Raw genomic sequence first — 25,745 nt, 5'->3', positions numbered from 1 at the left:
TCTTACACTGAAGCTCGTCAAAAATATGACAGACTTCTGCCTGTGTTGACGACTTTTACCTTTGCCTCTGTTACATTCCTTCCCTCTCCTCCCTAATCTTAGTCCTGCCCCTCTCTCGTCTCCCCTCCCTGCAGTTCCTGCACCCCCCCCCCCAACCCCCCCCCCCCCCCCCCCCTGTGTCCTGCCTCTGAATTATGTTACAATTTGCAATCTGTCTCAACCCTAGAGGGCTCTTATATTTATTGCTCTGTCTGCCCTCCAGCAATTCCCCCTTTCCTCCTCCTCCTCCTCCTCGGTGTTCTTAATGCCCATCACCTGTTCTGGGACAGTGCTTTTTTATCTACTCGGGGCTCCTCATTGACCAATTCTTTGCAGAAAATGGTGGTTCTCCGACTCATTTCTGGGCACTTTCATTGCTGTTGATCTTCACTCACTTTCCCTCTGTTGTTCTTTCCTTACACTGGTCGCCACAGTATGATGTCTGTGATAGTGACCACTCCCCATTGATTCTCTCGCTCCCTCCCTCCCTGCCTCCTGATGACCAGGCTTTCCACCTTGCTGACTGGTCTTAATAGACCTGCCAGGTCGGGTTTCCACCTTTTTTGTCAGATTGTAATGATGAAGTCACCTGTGATCTGTCCGATAAGATAACCGGGGCTGCCGTCCTTGCCGTTCCCCGCTTGACCGACCCCATTTGCTGTTGGCCAGTTCCTTGTGGAGCTCGGGCATTGCCACCACAATCCGCAATCGTCATTGCGCCTTGCAACATCTCGTGCGGCATCTGTCCTCTGCCAGTCTTATGTTTAAATGTCGTTGCACCAAAGCCCATTCCTTAATCAAACAGAGCTCGGTGTGTTGGGAACACTTTGTCTCCTCTCTAGGTTCTTCCATCCCTTCATGATGGGTGTGGGCTACACTCCACACCCCCTAAAGTTGTCTGTAGTAGTCATAAATTCCGGGCCTTGCCCTTCCAGGTGGCCTGTCTTCAGATCCATTGGTTCCTGTGACCCATTTTGCAACGGCATCAATGTCAGCCTGGTATCCAGCTGCCTTCCTTCTCCAGAAGCAGCGGACTGAAGCGGTCTGCATTTGTTTTACTTCTTGTCAAGCAGAATCCTATAGTGCACATTTTACTGAATGTGAGCTTCTTCTGATTACCTCTTCTTTCCACGATTCAGCTCCTGGCCCTGATTCCATCCATAACCAATTGCTTCAACACCTCAGCCCTTCGCAGTGCCAAAACCACCTCCAAGTGTTGAGCCATATCTGGCTCCAAGCCATCTTCCCCTCTCAGTGGAGAGACATTGTTCTGGTTCCAGTCCATAAGCCCTGCAAGGAAACGCTGCCCCTCGATAGTGACCAATGCCCCCCCCCCCCCCCCCCCCCCCCCCCCGCATTTTATTAGAACAGATGGCGGCTCATTGACTCAGTCGTGACTTCAAATCTCGGGACCTTTTGTCTCGTTACTGGTGCGGCTTTCAGCAGGGACGGTCTCCAATCGATCATCAGCTTCGATTGGAAACTGCAGTTCGTCAGGCCTTTTCCCAGCCCCATCATCTTGTCACAGACAAGACTTGTGATAAATGCAAATTAAGTAGGGGATAGGCACATACAAGACTGGGAACGTGTTTCTCTCTCTCTCTCTCTCTCTCTCTCTCTCTCTCTCTCTCTCTCTCTCTCTGTGTGTGTGTGTGTGTGTGTGTGTGTGTGTGTGTGTGTGTGTGTGTGTGTGTGTGTGTGTGTGTGTGTGTGTGTGTGTGCACGCGCGCACTGATATCACTTTAATGATCTTATTTCTTTTCATCTTGTTTTACTCCCTGTTCATTCTGCCACCCAGTGACCACCAGACTTCAAGCCGAGAGATGCTGCAAATATACCTCTATTTCACCCTTTTTTCAGGTTCTCGAAGACCCATCAGCAGTTCCAGAATGTGCAAACAATATTAAGGAAGAGCCGAAAGAAAGGGGTGAACAGGATAGAGCAGAGGCTGCTGTAAGTACTTTTGCTGTACCATGTACTATACTGCAAGGTAGACCACTAGGTTTTAGAAAAGTTGTGCTAAAATGATTCTTCGTTCTTCCACAGCAGTAAAGAAGAAAGAAAGAAAAAAAAAAAAGCAGGGCAAGGGGTAAATATCTGTTCTGTGCCACAGCTTCTAAAGTTGGTAAATTTCTTTTTGGAAGATTCTCATCAGTAAAAAGCATTTATTGTAATTCAGAATCCCTGCAGAGCCGAAAGAAAATGAAAAATATTGTGTTTTAACCATATGACCCACAGATTTTCTGAAAATCTGTTTGGAGGTTTGAAAAGCTCCACAAGTAGCAGAGATAACAGCAGTGCCCGTTGTACATTGGCTTTAATTTTTATCATGACAGTTGCCTCTTGAGTGTAATCTTGTAAATATACTGAGGTGACAAGTCATGGGACCTCCTTTTGTCCGGTCTAGTGAATCAGTTCGATGTGACATGGACTCGATAAGCCATTGGAAGTCCCCGACAGAAATATTGAACCACGATGTTTCTATAGCTATCCATAATTGCGAAGGTGTTGCCAATTTAGGATATTGTGTGTGGACTGACATCTCGATAATGTCCCATAAATGTTGGATGGTATTCATGTTGGGCAATGTGGGTGGCCAAATCATTCGCTTGAATTGTCAAGAATGTTCTTAGATCGCGAACAATTGTTGCCTGGTGACATGACATTGTTGTTTGGGAACATGAAGCCCATCAATCACTGCAAATGGTCTCGAGGTAGCCAACCATAACCATTTCCAGCCAATGTTCTGTTCAGTTGGACCAAATGGCCCAGTCCATTCCATGTAAACTTAGCCCACACGATTATGGAGCCACCACCGAGTCTGTTGACAATGAGGGTCCATATCTTCGTGGGCTCTGTCCCACACTTGAATCCTACCATCAGCTCTTCCCAACTGAAATCTAAACTCATCTGACTGAGCCACTACTTTACAATAACCTTAAGGTCCAACCGATACTGTCATGAGCCCATGACAAGCACTGCAGGTGATGCCGAGCTGTTAGCAAAGGCACTCACATTGCTCATCAGCTGTTGTAGCTTCTTGTTGTTGTGGTCTTCAGTCCTGAGACTGGTTTGATGCAGCTTTCCATGCTAATCTATCCTATGCAAGCTTCTTCATCTCCCAGTACCTAGTGCAACCTACATCCTTCTGAATCTGTTTAGTGTATTCATCTCTTAGTCTCCCTCTACGATTTCTACCCTCCATGCTGCCCTCCAATACTAAATTGGTGATCACTTGATGCCTCAGAACATGTCCTACAAACCAGTCCTTTCTTCTAGTCAAGTTGTGCCATAAATTCCTCTTCTCCCCATTTCTATTCAGTACCACCTCATTAGTTACGTGATCTACCCATCTAATCTTCAGCATTCTTCTGCAGCACCACATTTCGAAAGCTTCTATTCTCTTCTTGTCTAAACTATTTATTGACCATGTTTCACTTCCATACATGGCTACACCCCATACAAATACTTTCAGAAACGACTTCCTGACACTTAAATCTATACTCGATGTTAACAAATTTCTCTTCTTCAGAAACGCTTTCCTTGCCATTGCCAGTCTAAATTTTATATCCTTTCTACTTCGACCATCATCAGTTATTTTGCTCCCCAAATAGCAAAACTCCTTTTCTACTTTAAGCATCTCATTTCCTAATCTAATTCCCTCAGCATCACCCGACTTAATTCGACTACATTCCATTGTCCTCGTTTTGATGTTCATCTTATATCCTCCTTTCGAGACACTGTCCATTCTGTTCAACTGATCTTCCAAGTCCTTTGCTGTCTCTGACAGAATTACAATGTCATCATCAAACCTCAAAGTTTGTATTTCTTCTCCATAGATTTTAATTCCTTCTCCGAATTTTTCTTTTGTTTCCTTTACTGCTTGCTCAATATACAGATTGAATAACATCGGGGATAGGTTACAACCCTGTCTCACTCCCTTCTCAACCACTGCTTCCCTTTCATGCTCCTCAACTCTTATAACTGCCATCTGGTTTCTATACAAATTGTAAATAGCCTTTCGCTCTCTGTATTTTACCCCTGCCACCTTCAGAATTTGAAAGAGAGTATTCCAGTCAACATTGTAAAAAGCATTTCTCTAAGTCTACAAATGCTAGAAACGTAGGATAACTTTTCCTTAATCTATCTCCTAAGATAAGTTGTAGGGTCATTATTGCCTCACCTGTTCCAACATTTCTACGGAATCCAAACTGATCTTCCCCGAGGTTGACTTCTACCAGTTTTTCCATTCATCTGTAAAGAACTCGTGTTAGACTATTGCAATGCCTAATTTTGGCACACTGTCCTAAAAGACAGATCCGTGATACATCCCACATTGATTTCTGATGTTATGTCGAACAGTGTTACTTGTCTGTTAGCACTGACAACTCTGTGCAAACACCACTGCTCTTGGTCATTAAAATAAGGCCGTCGACCATTGCATTGTCCATGGTGAGAGGCAATGCCTGAAATTTGGTATTTTCGGCACACCCCTGATGCTGTGGAATCAGAATATCGAATTCCATAACAATTCCTGAAATGCAATGGCCTATGTGTCTAACTCCAACTATCATTCTGCATTCAAAGTCTGTTAATTCCCATTGTGATGGCTTTCGTCATCTCAGTGTATAAGGGCTTCCCAGAAGTACGTAACAAACAAAACACAAACATTTTGGGGAAAAAACATCTTATTTCTCTACATAGCCCATTTTCAGTGTGGTACCCTTTTTCCAAATGTGTTCAATATCTCAGGACCCCATTTAAAGTGAGAATTGTCGAGCACTGCAAAATAACCCTCAACTGCAGGCTCCACCTCTTCAATTTTAACAAATCTTTCACCACCAAGTCATTCCTTCAAGTTTGTGAACACAAAATAAACAGAAGAGGCTAAATATTATGACTAGGGTGCATGAGGAAGTAAATCAAACTTTAACTCATTGTTTTTACCCATCAAGATAATCTATGTATCAACTGGTTCAGTGTCATGACGAAAAGAAACTTTATTTTTTGCTAGATGTGGCCATTTTTGCTTCATTTCATCACTAAAATGCTGCAATAAGTTCACACATTACTCACAAGTGATTGCTTTTCCTTTTTTAAGATAATCAATTCAAATTATCCTATAGGAATCTCAAAAAAATGACTACATGACCTTGCCTGCTGGTGGAACTGTCTGTCTTCTTTGGAGCTGATTCTCCATTTTCAGTCCACTTTTTTGACTCTTCCACTGTACCAGATGCGAAGTGATGAACCCACATTCATCAACAATTATAAATAGACATAAAAATTTGGCTTTATTGCAGCAAAACATTGCCAAACACTCGACTGAGTTTGTGGTGATGCAGTTTTGTTCCATTGTGAGTAGACGTGGCACACAATTTGTGCACAGCTTTCTAATGTCCAAATTTTCAGTCAGTATGTGATGTACATACAGCACTTTTTGAAATGCATATGATGTTTGGTAGTTTGTGCAATTTCAGTCGTGGCTGTTCTACCCAATTTTTGGTGTGGTCACCTCATTTGGTCTACACCTACATCTACATCCATACTCCGCAAGCCAACAGACGGTGTGCGGCGGAGGGTACCCTGAGTACCTCTATCGGTTCTCCCTTCTATTCCAGTCTCGTATTGTTTGTGGAAAGAAAGATTGTCGGTATGCCTCTGTGTGGGCTCTAATCTCTCTGATTTTATCCTCATGAACAATATGCTGCTTGACTCCTCAGTGAAGGTATGGTCTTGAAACTTCAACAAAAGCCTGTACCGAGCTACTGAGTGTCTCTCCTGCAAAGTCTTCCACTGGAGTTTATCTATCATCTCCGTAACCACTGCACTGTTCGTCTTAGCAACTTGTGTGGCCTTGTGTAAACTCAGACACCGAATATTTTACTGTAGTAAATGAAGGGGCAGATGCCCCCAGTAGAAAATAGCTCAGCTTTAATATTAGTTAGACTAAGACCTTTCAAATGAAGGTAGTGTTATTACATAACAATGACAAGTTCATCCACTTTCACAAATTTTCTGAGAGCATTCACTGTTGAAGGCTGCCGCAGAAATACCATAGGGATACTGGCTGCCTTTTGTAGCTGTAGCGACTTTCCTGCTAATTTCTTGATGTTTATTTGTACTTATTCTAATTTTGTGCCAACTCTAGCAGATTAATGGCAGTTAATAAAAAATGTTCATAGACTCCCTTGTGTAAACTGGAGAATCATGTACCTCACACCACCTTTCTGAAATGAAATGGCTGTAGATCACATTGTGTGAATGAGTGTCTGGGACAATGTGACCTTTCGTGTTTGCTTTGATAGGTGCCATCAAATATGGTAGATCCTGTTTGGGGATCTACACTTAACTTTACAGTACTCATTGGAAATTCATTTCAAAACAGTGACAGGTATTCTGGCATGAACTTCAGTGAACATACCTTAAAGCCTAGTAGTGTGCTGCCTCCCCCCCTCCCATCTAACAACCCCCCCCCCCCTCCCTCTGCCCCCTCCCATCCAAATATGAAACTTCGTTAGTTTATTAGAGTATTGTATTCCCAATATTACTTCACTAGACTACCAGTCTTCCTCGGTTGCTACTTTGATTCTGTTTATTTTACAGAAGTGATTACAAATTACTCCTATTTTGCAATTGAAATCTTTGTTTCCTGCAAAAAAAAAAGTTTAAGGCATTTTCAGTGCACTGCAGAGGAAGTAAATGAAACTATTAGTTGCTTCACTATAAATGTAATGTGTAGACTTCTGTAGTAGCACTTTAGGTGACTTTAATATCCACCTTATTTAAAAGTAAATGCTGCAAACTGTGCAGTTTTGTGTCACAGAACAGCAATTTATTCCCACTAATGCACAACTTAGCAAGGTGGGGTAGTACAGTTCAGTGAATACTTGTATAACTGTGCCTAAACATGTAAGTTAAACATGTTTGATTAAAAACAGTATTATGAAAAGGATAGTTGCTAATCATCATATGGCGGTAATGCTGAGTCGCTGCTAGGCACAATAAAAAAGGATTGTCTCATAGCTGCCAGAGACTGTGGTTTTTTTTTTTTTTTTTTTGTGTGTGTGTGTGTGTGTGTGTGTGTGTGTGTGTGTGTGTGTGTGTGTGTGTGTGTGTGTGATTGGGGGGGGGGGGCGAGAGAGAGAGAGAGAGAGAGAGAGAGAGAGAGAGAGAGAGAGAGAGAGAAGGCTCCACTGATGCCCCTGGAAGGGCATGTCCCTCCTCACAACATGGGCCTGACCTGTTATTGATGGCTGTTACCATGTCCTCATTTGTGATGGATGGTGACCCAGCAGCATGATTGTCTCAAGCCCATTCGCCTCCCATTTGGATATCTGCTCTGTGTTTATGCAATGGAACTGAAATGGATAATACCGTTGAGTCCCAAAGTTAAATCCCTTACCGTGTTTCAGTTGGTAGCTTGTGTCGTTCTGTAGGAATCTCATTTTACTAATGCTCGGTCACCAACACCTCATTGGCTCTGTGCCCTTTGAAGGCTTCCAGTGGTGTCTGTACAGATATTGTCAGTACATGTATCTACCTTCATACCTGATTGGAAGCAGTTGCCGTCCGGGTCCACTTGGACTCTGCAGTCAGGGTTTGCAATCTTTATCTTTCTCTGACAGACCACCAACACCTGCTGCCCTAACTGCCCTACTTCAGTAATTCTCTCTCCCTCCCTCCCATCCTTCTTCTTGGGGATTTTAATGCCCATCGCCCTTTGTTGAACAGTGCTTCAGTGCCCCCCCCCCCCCCCCCCCTCCCTCCCTGAGTCGGGGCTCCTCATGACCAATTTGACCAATTTCTTAAAAAAACAATGCCTTCTTAATGATGGTTCTTTACTCATTTTAGAGCTGCATACGGCACTTTCTTTGCCATTGATCTTTAGCTTACTTTCCTTCCCTTCTCCTTTCCTTGCACTGGTTGCCACATGACCACCTCTGTGGTAGTGGCCTGTTGATTCTCTTGTTCCCTTTCTGCCTGCTGATGACTGGGTAACCCCACAGGGCTTTCATTCACGCTTGATTGGCCTCTGTATACCTTCTGAGTCATGTTATCATCATCTTTGTCAGGTTTTATTGATGACGTCGTCCATAATCTATCTGATAAGACAATCCGGGCTGCCGGCATTGCTGTTCCCCACTTGACCGGGCCCATTCACTGTTGCCAGTTCTGTGGTGGAACAACGCCATTGCCACTGCTATCTGCAATTGTCACACCTTGCAACATCTCAAGCGGTACCGGTCCTCCGCCAGTCTTATTGCTTTTAAATGTCTTCATACTGAAACCCGTTACTTAATCAAACAGAGCAAGTGGATGTGTTGGGAATGCTTTGTCTCCTCTCTTCGTTCTTCTGTCCCATCATCACGGATGTGAGCTACACTCCACATCTCCCAAGGCAGGCATTGATTCTGGACCTTGCCCTTCCATGTGGCCTGCGTACAGATCCAATAGTTCTTGCAGAACACTCTGTGAACAATTTTGTGATGGTATCGGCATCAACCTAGTATCCAACTGCCTTCGTCCTCCAGAAACAGCAGGCTGAAGCTTTCCACATATGTTTGGTGCCTTGTCAAGTGGAATCCTACAATGCACACTATACTGAATGGAAGCTTCTTCTGGTCCTCTCTTCTTCTCATGATTCAGGTCCTGGGCCTGATCCCATCCATAACCAATTGCTTCAACAGTGGCGAAATCTTCTCCAGGTGCTTACCTTATTTACTCGAATCTAAGCCGCACTTTTTTCCGTTTTGTAATCCAAAAAACCACCTACTGCTTAGAATCGAGTGCAAAGTAAGCGGAAGTTCTGAAAAATGTTGGTAGGAGCCGCCACAACTAACTTCTGCCGTCGAATATATGTAGCTCTACACAGGCATGCTTTGCAGACACAAAGATAAATACTGCCGCCAAAACCTCTGCGTCAATAAATAAACTAAAAAAAAGGTAGAAGACGAACATTCTCTCCGCCCCGAGTTTCGAACACTGCATTTTCATACATTATCCAACAAAGTAAATAGAAATTCCGTATTGTTCTCTTCAAGTGTAGATGCCTTTCAAATATTCACAACAACAATAATAAATTTCTTTACATAAAAATACCAACAATGCACAAGGCTTTACAATTGTTGCACGAGTTGATATGCTGGGGCTCATTAAGATTTCATGTAGCAGCACCTATTGCTTCGTGGAAGTTTGTGAAGTGCTTGTTGGTGTTAGTGAACTATAATGAAGTGCTTTCATTATAATGCCAAATTCAGTTTGCGGAACAAAGTTCTAACTGTGCTGCAGGTCTGCGATACTGGATTGATGAGAGAAACGTCAGGCGATGGCGACTGCAGAGAGACAAATTATTTGAATGTTCGAGTAGCAGGAAAGCATTTAGTGGGCCAATGTGTGGCTGATATCATACACTAGAAGTGATTTTAGATGAATTTGTTAAGGAACGGTGTCAGAAATTCCTGCCCATGAACACCGAAATTTTAAAAATTAAGACACATGACTCTACTAGAGAGCAAAAAATCGAAAATTTTAAGGCTATCCGCAGTTGGATTGTGGTGGTAGCACGCACAAAAGCAAGCCATGCCGCGGTTTGTGACAGGTCGTAAACACTCATTATCAGAATGCAACCAACAATGCACGACACGGAACAATAATGCATTTTCAGCTTAGAGTGAAGTAAACACCTATAACAAAGAGAATGGCACTTACCAGATCAAAGCAAAATAAGCAGTCGATTCAAACCAGACTAACCATGTGAAAAAGGAAGGGTACCCGTATAAATACGGACGGAGCGCCTGACACATAGCAATGGCTACCTGGTAAAGCTTAACTGCTAAGCTTACAACTCGAACCAAACTACTGCAGCTGTTCCTTCATCCATTCGACCTAAATTGTGTCTCATGTTACAATGGACCAACTGTGTTTCGATTTTTAGGTGCTGTCTAAAATTTTTCTCTCCCCTTGAATTTAGAGTCTCAAATTTCAGGTGAGGCTTAGATTCGGGAAAATTTTTTTCCTTGATTTCGAGTCTCATTTTTCAGGTGCGGCTTAGATTCGAGTGCGGCTTAGATTTGAGTAAATACGGTAACTGTATTTGGCTCCAAGGCATTTTCCCCTCTCAGTAAAGAGACACTGTTGTGGATCCAGTCCATAAGCCCGGCAAGGATCTGCCGCCCCTTATTAGTTTCCGGCCAGTCAGTCTGACCAGTGTCTCCTCCAAGTTACTAAAAGGGATGGTGGCTCATTTGCTCAGTTGGGTCCTCTAATCTCGTCACATTTTATCTCGTTACTGGTGCACCTTTCAGGAGGGACCGCCTCTGATCGATCGTCTCCATTAATTGAAAACTGCAGTTCAGCAGGCCTTCTTCCCAGTGCCGTCCTCTTGTTGTGGTTTTCTTCGATCATAAGGGCTACGACACAGCTCGGCTCCATCACATCCTCCTCGGGCTTCACGAGTAGGAGTATGTAAGGCCCCGTACTGATTTTTTATTCCCAAGTTCGTGTCTCACCAGTCGTTCAGAATTCGGGTTCACAACTTTTCTGGCAAAGGAAGTGGAAAATAATAGTCCTACGACACTACGTTCTTGTTACATGAAGTGCAAAAGTTTACATTTTTGGACATCTAAACTAGGTTGCGAGTCACTGCACCACTTTGAAATCTTATGAAGATCTGACAGAATATTTGTACAGCCTTTTTGACACAGTATTTCATTGTAGATAACTGCGTCATTTGCAGGAATTCTAAGGTTCCTGTTAATATTGTCTGCAAGGTCATTAATATAGAACATGAACAGAAAGGGTCCCAAACATCACCACCTACAGACAAGACAAGACAAAACAAGCATATTGTGACAGCATAGTCAAGTGGCGATTGTCATATAAAGCAGCCAACACCAAAAGAATTGTGTGGCTCATAAATTTAGCAATTTTTGAGTTGACACTTAAGTGAGGTCAGTAAACAGCAAAAAAAACATATAGTTATTTATTTGGAAATGGGGCATAAACAATTAAGAACATGTACCTACAATTAATTTCATGCATACAGTGTGACTATCAAGTTTGTAAACAAAGCTGCTGAGATATTTGAAGAAATGTTTTAGTTCCATGCTAATGAGCGGTTAGTAATATATGGGGCATTTTTAAACACAGCTTACAGCAGTTGTTCAGGAAAACATTCACATGTGTTCCAAATATTTTCATACACCACAGTTGGTTGTATTCACATTGTTCTCTGTTACCAGTACAAGATCAAGAACAAATTGAATGGCTAGAATTTTGTTTAATGAACCTGCTTTTGAGTAGGCACCCACTGTGAAATGATTATCAATAACAGGATACACCAATATAATGTAAATGGACAGATAATAAAACACACACACACACACACACACACACACACACACACACACACACACACACAGAGAGAGAGAGAGAGAGAGAGAGAGAGAGAGAGAGAGAGAGAGAGAGATTTAACTTTCCACAAACTTTCGAAGCCAGTGGCTCGGAAGGAAGAGTGTTCAAGGAAAAGGACTAGAGAGGTTTAGGGAAAGGGGCACAGCTTAGAAAAGTAATCCAGAACCCTTGGGTGACTTTTCTAAATTGTACCTCTTTCCCTAAACCTCTGCTTGAAAGTGGAGATGCAGTAAGTGCTGATACAGAGACTGCATCACTCTGTCCAGAGAAACTGGCGATAGACGGTGGCAATAGCAGCAAAATCATTGTAAATAGAGATGGGTCATTTGCGAACTAACGGGTCCAAAGGAATGGTTCATCAAGATGAACGGAATGGGTGAGGAATGAATTCTAAGGAACGGTCTTTCATAGTTCACTTTGGTCTACTTTCTACTTACAGTTCCTGGGAATGGGAAATAGTCGGTCTTGTTCCCGCAACGGTACGCCGGCCAGTCTCGTTCCAGCCTCGGTCCCGTTCCTGTCTGTCTCCATCTCGGTCTCACTCAGGTGGACCTGTCCTTCTTCGCGTGGCCACTCGTTGCAGTTCCACTGCCGACTGCTCATAGTTCAGTATCGAGTTGCTTGTTTCATTCGCTGCGCACGCCAATTCTAGATCTGTTTCAAACCTTTTTTGAGCTCTGAACTTCTGGTTCTTTTTGTAATCTATTCAGCGTCCAAGACTGGTAATTAAAATGTATTTTATAATTACATAAATTACATAAAAATTATGGAATGGTATGGAATACACACATCTTTTCAGGTAACAAAACAGCATATCAGTTTATTTCACTATTTCAATAAACAGCAGGAGAAATACTTGTAAAAAGCCAAGATTTTTTAGTTATTATACATGCAAAGGAAGTCAGCATGGCACACACAGTTGGGCATTTTCTGCATTTTTTTGATCCAAAGTAAAACAGCATGTTCATTGTTATGGGAGGCAGACCAACTTACAACTGAGTGAAGCCCACGCTCCATAATCGAGTGTCTGGTGTCACATTGTGTAAAGAGAATATGATGACTTGTACAACATTATTTCAGTGGTACAGGGTGGCGCATGAAATATCGGCCCCGAGTACTAGACTGCTCATTGTCGCCCACCAATTGTCCTCTATTGTTTTGAAGTTGTTGTTTGCATTAGCTTATTTGTCATTTCTTCACTGCCTAATTATTACATGTTTATCTATTCTGCTCATAGCAGTCAACAAATCGTCCGTAATTGGTGAGCAATCTGTACTCGGGGCCGGTTTTTGTGCGCCACCTTATATTATTTCGTAGCGATCACACAAAATACTACAGTTGGCTAAATGAGAGGTTTTGCAGAATCACGAAAATTACAAGTGTGTGAGAATTCTGTTATGAATAAAAACTCTGTACTCCAGGGGAGAGGAAAGTGCCCCTCTTGGCACCTCCCATCTTCAGTCCCTATGCTTCTAATTTTACATTTTTCATAGGAACCATATACCAAGCACAAATGAACGGTGAACAAGTAAAGATGAACGGTTTCCAAATAAGAGTGATCACCAGTGAACTAGTTCCCAAGGATGAACAAGTTTGCCCATCTCTAAGAGTAAACGTAGATGAAACTGGTATCTGCTAGAAGAAGGTGCCTAAAAAAGTTTTATTGGGCATGAAGAGAGAATCTTTCCTGGTTGTAAAGCCACCAAAGGTAAATTGACAGTGATGGTTGGTTTGAATGTAGCTGGTGATTGTAAATTAAAACCTCTCTCTAAAGCTGTGTTGCCTGTGATTTGGAAGGTGAATGCTGAAGCTTGGGGGCAGCTTCTTCCCCCCCCACCACCTCCCCCTATTTTTTTTCTAATTTGGTCATTACTTCATACCTCAATACAGATATTATTGCCAATTACAACAAATCCTATTTAAAGTGATTCTGTTAATCGACAACATACCAGGTCCTTCTCCTGCTTCTATGATTAATTTTGATTGATATGTCAAAGTAGTATTTTTGCCACTGAATAGAGCCAGTTTGCTTCAACAGGTGGACCAAGGAGTTATTAAAACATTTAAAGCTTACTACATGAGACAACTGTTTCCGCATCTGCGCAAAGCTATGAGACAAAACAAGCTCTCTGTCAGAGACTTTCGGAAGCAAATCAATGTTTTAGTTGCTGTGAGAATTATTGATCAGTTTCGGAATGAAGTTTCACAAAACACTTTAATTGGCATCTGGAAAAACTGTGTCGATTTATTTTCACTTCTTAAATACAGGGGTAATCAGCACCAGGTCCTGATCAGATTGATAATGTGACAGAAGTCAATTTTACTGGATGATTGAATTGTTTGATTCACACAATTGGGAGCTGACAGTTGATGGGCTTATAGAAACGCATGAGCAAGAGCTGAACATTGAACAACCTGATTCTTCAGGCCCAGTTCAACCAGATGATCAATTGACAGCTCCAAACTTGACAGATGGCCTCAGTTCAATAGAAAAAGTTGAAAATTTTAGTAAAAGTGGATTCAAACAAAATGCCCTTTCCTGCTTCAAAACAGGGAATAAAAAATTTATTAGTGTGCTACAATGAAATATTGTGCAGGAAGCATAAAAATTTGACACATCGCATGAAATCGTTAGTGTTAATGAAGCCTTCTATATCACAATAACTTAGATTTATATCATTGCATGCAGTAATACTTTACAGTAACATGATGTAGTGTGTTATTGAACACTTTTAGTAAACATTTTCCTTCTAATTTACATTGTCTTCTTTAGTGTCTCGTCCCAATGGAATATAATTTGTACATATTTGTATGCAGAATAGATTACCATCTTATGCAGATTCAGCTTACACAGTTATTGATCGGTCCCACCTATCGCACGATTCCGGGGTATTACAATATTTAGAAAACAAGTTTTCTTCACATTTTTTAGCCAAGGGGGATGAAGAAGTTTCTGTAAGTCCATCTGTACGCAGAGCAACTGAAAAGGAATGGAACAGGCAGGTGCTCTAGATTGGCAACTGTTGCTGCCTGCCTGCTAATACAGTTCACACACTGCTCAACTCTAAAGTGAGAAGCTGAAAAAACAACAAACAAAACTCTGTGCTTCCAGAGAAACATAAACTGCAGGCTGTTGCTAAAGCCGAGGAACTGCAGCAGGCACATTCAAAACTTATAGCTCTTTGTAGAAAGGCTGTCCACCCCCTTAGATGGACAGTCAGAATGTCTGTCGTGCAGCGGGCCCAGGTTCACTTCCTGGCCTGTTTGGAGATTTTTCTCCCATCGGGGAGTGGATGTTCTGTTGTCCTCGTCATCATTTCATCATCATTGGCATGCAAGTCACCCAATGTGGTGTCAGGTGAAAAGAATAGCAGCTCACCGGCCAAACTTCCCCAGGTGGGACTCCAGGCCGTCAATGCCATGTGATCGTCACATTACGTAGACTGTCTAGGCAACGCTACAGTGATTTGGTGCGTTGATTGCTCCAGGCATTACTTTTATTTTCAAAAGCTAGATGTCTTGAGATTTGTATATACAGAAATATAATGTGTTGGTTTGTGCTTCTTAAATTGTTTGTATGTGAACCCCATTGTGTGTACTCGTATTGGAGATATGTTGTTTTTCTGTCATTTTCCCGCTATTTTCACTGTTTATTTGCACATGAGAATGTAATTTAATAGAATGACACAGTCACACAAAAGAATACTCCCAGTACAATTTACATTTTTTTGTAAATTTGCTCCCATTGACATACCGATAAAGTTATTTTTATGTATGTACACTACATTTTTGTATACAAACTACTTTTCCACTTCATACCACTCTTTCCTTGTCAAATCATTGTTGCAGTAGCCTGGGAGCTTATAGTTGAATAAAATTGTTTTTCGACTTCCCATACAAAGATAAGGTTCACAACCTGTTTGTTCATCTTCAGATTAAATCAGTACAGAACTGTATTTGAGACCACGATTCAACTCAGTGCTCAGCCATGTGGACATGAACCTTTGGCAATTCATTGCTAGCATGTTTCAAACAATTTACTGGCTAGTCACTCAGCAGTCATACCAACTGTAGAGCCCGATTTAACTAAACAGGAAGTGGTTCGAAAGTGACCAGTTACTGGTCCACATTTTAAACAGGTTTCCCTTCAATTGCTCCGTTTGCTCAGGGCCTAAGGATGAGCGTGCATTCCATTTGTATGAACAAGAGTTGTAAACTTCTGTTTGTTATGCCAAGCTATTGCGATACCTAAACATGGATCATTTTCTGTGAGTATTTAGTACTTTGGTGCATGGTCCCTGTATTCATATCTACAGGGTGGTCAGAAATAGTCTAAAAAGCATGTAAAGATGTTCCAGGAGAGGTTGTGCTGCTGAGGAGTAATTGCTAAGAAGGAAATTCAGTATGTTGCATCAGTACCAAACTGTTTAGCATTGAAGTTGGCCAATCAGGTCTCTGTGTACACAAACTCAAGTGGCCCACGAAACACAATTGGTGTCACTTGTTCTCATAGCGTAGATGATAGTGCCCGAGACTGCTCAGCCTTTGGCTCAGGTTCAATTCCTACTACCGTACTATGTTCAGTTTTTGTATTGCTCTCTTGTTTGGTTGTAGGAAACCAAACAAAGAACTCATTTGGCAACTTCATTTCTGGTGGGCTGCTTGAATTTGTGTGCACAATGGCCTGATTGACTCACTTCATTGCTAGTTAACTTAGAAGTGGCGCAATGTATCAAATTTTTTTCTTAAGAATTAGTTCTCGGTACGTTATACCCTGGAGCACTCTTAGAAACTTTTCAGATTGTTATGATAACTCTGTATAATGATATAGTGGTGGACTGTGACACTAAAATGTCCTTTATTAGTGGATATGAATCAAGGAATACTTTCATTAACATATTTCAAGAAGTATTTCCGTAGACATTCGTGATATTTAGCACTGAAATTGGAATATTTTCAGAGATTTCAAACTTAATAGGATGTTGTTGCTATTACAAATGCTGCTGAATTCACTGAACACACACAGTTCCTCAAATCTAGCTCCAACTTATTCTCTTGTGAGAGTTAAATTCATTTTTTGTCATTATTGAGTGCATTTGTTGTTATATGCATAAACGTGATAAAGCTTTTTTTCTTCCAGTGTGGTCTGATGATTTATGTTGTTTGTTCTAGGTTGCTCCATTTGCTGAGGATTTTGTTCTTGAGCGGGATACTCTCAACATTAAGAAAGAGGAGGTATGTGTGTGTCATGTTGAGAGCTGCAGATTATTTGATTTTATCAGTAATTTTCTCACCTGTCATGGAGTTCTTCATTTTGTGTATCTGTCGAGGTCTGGGGAACCAGACTGCACAAATTGGATGGTTATATTTAATTACTTTAATTATTTGTCAAGCATATAACTGAAGCACTAAATCTACATTTTTAACTAATTGGTCCCACTTGTACTCGGTGCTAAGCTGAATTTACATAGTCCACAACATGGACAACTGAAAATTTTCACTAATTTATAACAGTTCAGGAATTATGAGTCCTGACTTGGAGCGAGTACTTACCTCTTCTTAGAAACAAAAGCGCAAAACTGTGCCAGTAGGAAAGTGGAATTTGCAAAAAAAAAAAAAAAAAAAAAAAAGAAAAAAATTCCAATACTAACATTATTACAAATTAACAGCTAATATGAGCTGTTTCAAATCTGAAAAACTGGTGAATACTTCCAACTGATTATGTATTGTGAAACTAGAAAGGTAATGATTACTGTAACACAATTTCAGACAGCTGATAATGCTTTTGGGGGGGAAATGGTGTCATCAGTACATCAATTTGCAGTCACACAAGCGGCAATAACTTAAATTAGAATTACAACCTCAGTTCATACAGGTGACTGGCGGAGGTAGTGAAGGCTGCTGGCCTCATCTGCAGGGTGCAAGCAGAGCTCGTGATTTGCAGCTTTTTTCCCCCAGAGTTGATCAAGGTCTTTTGGTTTGGAGCCAAGTGGAGGGTCTCAACCAAAGGCTTTGGCGACTCTGTGACGGTCTTGGCTGCAGATTTCTGAACCTGCATTATCGTATGGAAATTTGTAGGATGCACCTTGATAGGTCAGGGGTGCACTACCAAAGGAAGCAGCTACTCGGGTAGCAGAATACTTGTGGAGTACACATGAGGTTTTTTTTAGGCTAGGTGGTAGTTTGAGTTGCTCAGATGTACACTCACCAGTTGATTCACAGCAAGCCAAATGACATTCAGAATAAAGACACTTTGACTGTCACAATTTTATCAGTAAACTGTTGACGTACTCATAATAAAGTTCCCGAATTTACTACCTTCCAGGAAAGTTCCACACTCAGATTATTCTTGGGACTGAGAGCTGGCTGAAATCCGAAGTGGAAAGCTGTGAATTATTTAGCGAGTCGTAGAACATCTATTGGAAATACAGACTAGAGGCCATAGGGGGGGGGGGGAGGAGTTATCATTGCAGTTGACAAAAATATTGTCCGTTTGAGGTGGAAGTTGAGTGCGACGAGTTGAGTGTAAGGAAAACTAAGTTAATTGTTGGATGTTTTTACTGGCCACCCGATTCTGCTGTGGCAGTTCTGGAGTCAATCAAAGAAAGTACATGGTCAGTAGCGTGTAAATACTCAGATCGTGCCGTACTAGTTGGAGCCGACATTAACCTGCCCAATATAGCCTAGGGTGTCTATGGATTCATTGTGAGGAGTACAGACAGACAGTCGTGCGAAATACTTTTGAACATGTGTTTTGAAAATAGGCTTGAGCAGCTAGTTTGGCAGCCCACACGCAACAGAAATATCTTAGACCTTGTAGCAAAAAATAGGCCAAATCTTATCGACAATGTTGGTATAGAAATGGGATTAGTTATATGATATAGCAACTATGATTATGAAAGTTAATCAGTCACGAAGGCTAGGAGAGTGTTGCAGGTAGGTAGAACAGATAAGCAGTTAGACAGTGAATTGGAATAACTTAGTACCAGCAAGGAATTATGGGCAAAGTATAAGCAGATCGTAAATCGTGGTCAGGAGAGTTAGTAAATGGAAAAAGGATGGAAGAGACCGACCATGGTTTAATTATGAAACTCTTAAGATGCTGAGGAAGCAGAAGCTGTTGCATTATAGGTTCAAAAGGGGATGCACAAACGACGACAACCGAAGGTTAGTAGATATTCGTGTGACTGTGAAAAGATCTATGTGCAAAGCATACAACTACCACAGTCACACCTTAGCAAAATACCTGGCAGAGAACCCTAGAAAATTCTAGTCATATGTAAAATTGCTAACCAGGTCTAAGGCTTCCATTCAGGATGTTGTTGACAAGTTTGGTGTGGCATTTGAAGATAGCAAAATGAAAGCTGAAGTTTTAAATTTCACATTCAAGAAATCATTCTCGCAGAAGAACCGTACAAACATACTGTCATTTGACCATCAGACAGAATCCTGTATGGATGACAGAAATAAGCATAGACTATGTAATCAAAAGTATCAGGTCACCTGGCTGAAAATGACTTAAAAGTTTGTGGCGCCCTCAGTCGGTAATATTTAAATTAAATATGGTGTTGGCATACGTTCAATCAGGTGCTGGAAGTTTTCTCAGGGAATGGCAGCCCATTCTTCATGGAGTGCTGCACTGAGGAGAGGTATCGATGTCGGTCGGTTAAAGGAGAGGTATCGATGTCGGTCGGTTAAGGCTGGCACGAAGTCGGTGTTCCAAAACATCCCAAAGGTGTTCTATAGGATTCAGGCCAGGACTCTGTGCAGGCCAGTCCATTACAGGGTTGTTTTTGTCATGTAACCACTCCGCCACATGCCGTGAATTATGAGCAGGTGCTTGATTGTGTTAAGAAGCAATCGCCATCCCCGAATTGCTCTTCAACAGTGGGGAGCAAGAAGGTGCTTGAAAAATCAATGCCGGCCGTGGTGGTCTCGCGGTTAAGGCGCTCAGTCCGGAACCGCGAGACTGCTACAGTCGCAGGTTCGAATCCTGCCTCAGGCATGGATATGTGTGATGTCCTTAGGTTAGTTAGGTTTAAGTAGTTCTAAGTTCTAGGAGACTGATGACCACAGATGTTAAGTCCCATAGTGCTCAGAGCCATTTAAACCATTTTTTGAAAAATCAGTGTAGGCCTGTGCTGTGACAGTGCCATGCAAAACAACAAGGGGTGCAATCCCCTCCATGAAAAACATGACCACACTATAACTTGCAAATTTTACTGTTGGCACTGCATACACTAGCAGATGATGATCACCGGACATTCGCCCTACCCACACCCTGCCGTCGGATCGCCACATTGTATACCATGATTTGTCACTCCACACAATGTTTTTACACTGTTCATTCATCCAATATTTACACTCCTTACACCAAGTGAGGTGTCGTTGGGCATTTACCAGTGTAATGTGTGGCTTGCGAGCAGCCGCTCGACTGTGAAATCCCAGTTTTGTCACCGCCCGCCTAACTGTCATAGTACTTGCAGTGGATTTTGATGCAGTTTGGAATTCCTGTGTGATAGCCTGGATAGATGTCTGCCTATTACACATTACAACCCTCTTCAGCTATCGGCGGTCTGTCAATCAACAGAGTAGGTCGGTCTGTACGCTTTTGTGCTGTACGTGTCCCTTCACGTTTCACTTCAGTCACATTGGAAATAGTGGACCTAGGGATGTTTAGGAGTGTGGAAATCTCACATACAGATGTATGAAACAAGTGACATCCAATCACCTGACCATGTTCTAAGTCTGTGAGTTCTGTGGAACACCCCATTCTGCTCTCTCATGATGTCTGACTATGGAGGCCGCTGGCATGGAATACCTGGCAGTAGGTGGCAGCACAATGCACCTAATATGGAAGACATGTTTTTGGGGGCGTTTGGATACTTTTGATCACATAGTGTACCTAGTGTAAAGAAGCAACTTAAAGATTTGAAAACAAATAAATCACCAGTTCTGGATGGAATCCCAGTTTGCTTTTACAAAGAGTATTCTAGGGCATTGGCCCTTTACCTAGCTTGCATTTATCACGAATCTTTCCCCCAGCACGAAATCTGAAACAACTGGAAAAAAGTGCAGGTGACTACAGTATATAAGGAAGGTAAAATAATGGACCAACAAAACTACAGAACTAATATTCCTAACTTGAGTTTGCTGCAGAATCCTTGAACACGTTCTCAGTTTGAATATAAGAAGTTCTCTTGAGGCTTAGCAGCTTGTGTCCGTGCATCAGCATGATTTTAGAAAGCATTGCTCATGTGAAACTCAGCTTGCCATTTTCTCATTCAATTCAATTCAATTCAATTCAATTTTTATTATCACATAACATGCCTTATACAATCAAAGATTGTGACATAGGTGACTTGTCAGTTTTTACACTATATATAACAATACTAAAAATAGACAATAAACTAATAATATACATGGTGTAACATCTTCAAAGAGGTATTTTAATTACAATTATAATGCATTGTTACCATTCATGAAATCTTCTACACTATAGTAACATTTATCTTTCAGATATTTTTCCAGGTCTCTTTTGGTGCCTTTTATATTTGGGTCATCCATATCTTTCCATATTTTATTTACAAATTTCATGCCCATATAGTATGGGGTTTTTTCATATGATTTTAAACGGTGGGTAGGTAACATGTAGCTCGTTTTATGTCTTGTATCATATTGATGCAAGAAGAAGTTGCCCTCAAAAAGTTGTGGGTTTCTTTTCGTGAAAGTGAGAGTTTCATAGATGTATATGCTTGGAATGCTCATTAGATCCAGTTTTACAAATAAAGGTTTGCAGTGTTGCTTTGGTTTTGCTCCCACCATTGCTCGGATGATTCTTTTTTGTAGTCTAAAAGCTCTAAGTAAATTTGTTTTTTCAGACCCCCAGAAAATTATACTATACCTAATGACTGAAACAAAATATGCATTATATACAGTTTTTCTTACAGCTAAATCAGTAATACTATACAAGATATTCATAATATATACAAGGCTATTCAGTCGACCCAGTATGTTATCCACATGGCGACTCCATAACAGGTTTTTATTGACTAACACGCCAAGGAATTTGACACAGTCTGCAGCCTCTAATTTTTTGTCCATATACCTTATTTCACTTATAGACTGTGCAGATTGTTTTGTGGTAAAATGAACAATTTCTGTTTTCGTAAAATTTAATGTCAAGTTATTGTTTTTGACCCATGCCTCCACTTCCCCAAGTGTTTGTTCAATATGACGAATTAGGTCTACCTCATTTTTACAACAGACTACAGCTGTTGAGTCATCTGCATAGAGAATAGTATCAGACTGGACCTGACATGGCATATCATTAATATAATATAGAAAAAGCAGTGGCCCTAATATTGAGCCTTGTGGAACACCTAATTGAGTGTTTTTCCAGCCAGAGAGAAATTTCTTGCCATTGATGTTAATAAGTACTCTTTGTTTTCTGTTTGCCAAGTATGATGACATCCAGCTAAGAGATTTGCCTTGAAAACCATAGCGTGCCAATTTTTGGAGAAGCAGGTCATGATTTACTGTGTCGAAGGCTTTGGACAGGTCACAAAAGATGCCTGACACACACATTCTATCATCAAGACATCTGCTGACTTTTGTGACTAATTCATTTATTGCATGGATTGTGCTACGGCCTTTTCTGAAACCATATTGATTGCCTAAGATAATGCTGTTAGATGAATTGTGATTTTCAATCTGATCCAATGCAGCTCTTTCAAATATTTTTGAGAAAATTGGTAACAGTGAGATTGGCCTATAGTTGCCCAATTCATCTTGTTTGCCTTTTTTGTGTATGGGCCGAACTTCTGCATATTTTAATCGATCTGGGAAACATCCCTCATCAAATGATTGGTTGATTATGAAAGAGAGTGGATATGCAATACTGTGACGGACTATTTTTATTATTTCAGTGGGGACCTCATCCCACCCCGCAGATTTTGAATTTTTTAGGGACATTATGATTTTGATGACATCTGAGATGGAAACATGAGAAAACTTAAAACATGTGCAATTGCTATCTGTCATATTGGGCTTTGTATTTGGTGGTGAACAGTCACCAAATTTGTTACAATTTATGAAAAAGTCATTGAATGATTCACAAATGGCACTGGGTTCTGTAACAGCTCTACCATTAATCACTATTTTAGAAGGGCATTTTCTCTCTGCCTCACTGCCAACTTCACTTCTTATAACAGACCAAACAGCTTTTGATTTGTTTTTTGCATTTGTAATGAAGTCGTTATTTGCAGTACGTTTTGTTAGTTTAACTATTTTGTCAAATGTTTTTTTGTATGTGCTTACATACTTAAGAAATTGAGGGCTTCGATTTACTTTTGCCTCCATATGCAGTTTCCTCTTAGTAGCACTAGACACTCTAATTCCTTTTGTTACCCAGGATCTACTTTTTTGGGACCTGGTCCTCACTGTTACAAAAGGGAAGCATTCATTGAATACACCCAAGAATTCAGTTAAAAAGTTATTGTAATTGTCACTTGTGGAAGTGTGTTTGCTGACTGTCCACTTGGTTTGGCTTAGTTTTTTGCAAAATACTTCCACATTTTCTTGACTGAAATTCCTACATCTTTTTGTTGTGCAGACTGAATTTTGCTTCGGTAGTGATACAAATAGTGCTTTATGGTCTGATACTCCTAAATCTAGAAGAAATTTTTCTTTTACATAATAATTATAACTACTTACAATATTGTCAATACATGTTGCAGAGCTTGCTGTAATTCTTGTATACTGATCGAAATTGAGATTTAGCCCATTTGTGGCTACCAGGTTCTTTAAGTGTGAAGAAAATTTGTCATCAGTCCTTACATCTATGTTGAAGTCAGCACATGTAACCACTTTCTTGTACAGTTTCTCACATTTTAATTTATGTAGCAATGTATCAAACTTATCTATGAATACAGAGCTTATATGGTACCCAGGGGTGCGATATATGCTGATAATTAGTGTGTTATACTCTTTAAGTTCTATACAACAACTTTCAAATGTGCCTTCTTCATTCAGATGGCTAAAATTCTGTCTGATATCATAGTCTACCGTGGAATGAACTAATATGCAAGAGCCTCCATACCCATTGGTCCTACAAAAGCTGGTAGCCAGTTTATAACCTGTAAGTTTATTTAGGAGACTGATATTTTCAGATTTTAGCCAATGTTCATTAAGGCATATTACTTTCACAGATTGTTTCACACTTTCTAGCAAAATTTCTAGATTGTTTCACACTTTCTAGCAAAATTTCTATATCATAAAGCTTCCTGATCATTCCTTCAGACAGACCTCTTATGTTCAAGTGCATAACGAAATTACTACTGCATATATTATTAGGTAGAGGGTCTTTAAAACTAATTTGACTATAAAGTAACGGAACGTCCACCTGAGTGTTGACTACTTGTTCTGGATTCGTTGTATTGGGCCAAATTCGGATAGAACTGGCCCCCTTCATCAGTTTCCCTGTGTGTGAGCATCTGGATGATGAGTAGGTACAGTTTTCTTGACGATAATTTCAGTCTTTGCTGTATGTTCTGAGGCTGGTTCTGGCACCTTCTCATCTTCTGGACGTGATGTTCCTGTTTGAGCTGGCGCTGTGGCTGCGATTTTGAAAATGTTTTCTCGTTTATCCATTTCCTTGGTCGAAACTGGTTGCACAGCAATTGGTTTTCTTGCAACGTCGTTGTCTTTTTGTATTAATTTCGCTAGCATTTTGCCAACGTATGACTTGCCAGCGTTATTATAATGTAGTCCATGTTTCGTAAACAAGTCTCTTGCATCTGGAAGATCAAGAAATGTTACATTTTGTTGGGACTTGCATATTTTGTAGAATTGTCTGTTTACTTTTGCAAGCTCCAGATTTACGATGGAATTGTCTTGCAGGTCGTATCTGTGAGGCAAACTAGTAACTATGATGTTCGGAACTTTCAGATCAAGTAATGTAGTTTTTAAACACTGGGTCGCATGTTTACTCTCATTTCTGTATACATCATTACTTCCACCCATGATTATGACGGCATCAGTCTTAGATAGCTCATTAAGTGAGTTGCTGCTCTTAATTATCTCAGTCAAAGGTGCACTGGGTTTCGTCATACCTGTTGCCGTGAATAACGTACTGTACTCATTTATTTTTTCGGCAATTTTCTTGGCGTGGCTATCACCAAGTACAACAACTCGTCGTTTGAGGTTTACTGGTTTATTTTTCGTATTAGATGTTTTCTTGGCTGCGCACTCGATTGGAAGTTTCGTCACTGATTTTTGTTCATCATTGTTCTTTGTCTTATCACAGTCTTCGTCTAGTGTTGCGAATTTATTTGCTAGCGGTATCGCCGGAACTGTACTCACTGTCTGTCTGTTTGTTTTTTTCGGCAAACGCCACGTTTTTTGCGCAGAACGACGGTTAACAACACTGTCTTGTGCTAGACGATGATCTCGCTCTATCTCTTTGTATTTCGTTTCCAGTTCTTGATATTTCTGCCGAAGTTCTTCATATTTCGTATTTATAGTCATTAAATCCTCTGTAAGCAAACTTATTATTTTTTCTTTTGATTTTATCGTGTCCATTGCCTCGTTTTTCGTGACACTCACAACGCACTGACGGCATGTCCAGTCATGTTCGTCTTTTATATATTTTAGATTCACTTTAACACATTTGTCGTGATACCACGACCTGCACCGGATGCATAGTATACCTCTCTTTACCTTTTTTACGCAGATTTTACACACGTCACTATCACTTTTTAAGGAAACTGAGACATCGTTACAGAACAAAGTTTCATTCGGCGCCATCTCACAATATACTGAGAACAATGGATGAAGGGCAACAGGCAGATTCCATATATTTAGATTCCTGGAAAGCATTTGACATGGTGCCCCATTACAGGCTGCTAACGAAGGTACGAGCATATGGAATAAGTTCACAGATATGTGAGTGTCTCGAAGACCTTTTAATTGATAAAACCCAGTATGTTGTCCTTGACGGTGAGTGTTCATCAGAGACAAGGGTGTTGGTGGGGGTGCCCTAGGGAGTTGTGATAGGATCGCTATTGTTCTCTATGTACATAAATGATTTGGCAGACAGGGTGGGCAGCAGTGTGCGGTTGTTTGCTGATGATGCTGTGGTGTACGGTAAGGTGTTGAAGTTGAGTGACTGTAGTAAGACACAAGATGACTTAGACAAAATTTCCAGTTGGTGTGATGAATGACAGCTAGCACTAAATGTGGAAAAATGTAAGTTAATGCGGATTAGTAAGAACAACAAACTTGTAATATTC

The 25,745-nt window shown here is 40.9% G+C and overlaps 1 protein-coding gene across 1 annotated transcript in view; it reads left to right on the top strand.

Moving 5' to 3' along the window:
• Positions 1-25,745, top strand: part of LOC124553353 (zinc finger protein 708-like) — a 103,287-nt gene that overhangs the window by 5,246 nt on the left and 72,296 nt on the right. The window contains exons 2-3 of the mRNA XM_047127227.1: positions 1,900-1,992; positions 16,627-16,689. Of these exons, the coding sequence (XP_046983183.1) occupies positions 1,900-1,992; positions 16,627-16,689 (156 nt within the window). The remainder of the gene's footprint in view (positions 1-1,899; positions 1,993-16,626; positions 16,690-25,745) is intronic.

This window comes from Schistocerca americana, chromosome 11 (assembly GCF_021461395.2).
Source record: "Schistocerca americana isolate TAMUIC-IGC-003095 chromosome 11, iqSchAmer2.1, whole genome shotgun sequence".
Classification (NCBI taxonomy): Eukaryota; Metazoa; Arthropoda; class Insecta; order Orthoptera; family Acrididae; genus Schistocerca; species Schistocerca americana.
Note: the sequence above shows the minus strand (reverse complement) of the source record. Positions and strands in the feature narration are given on the sequence as shown.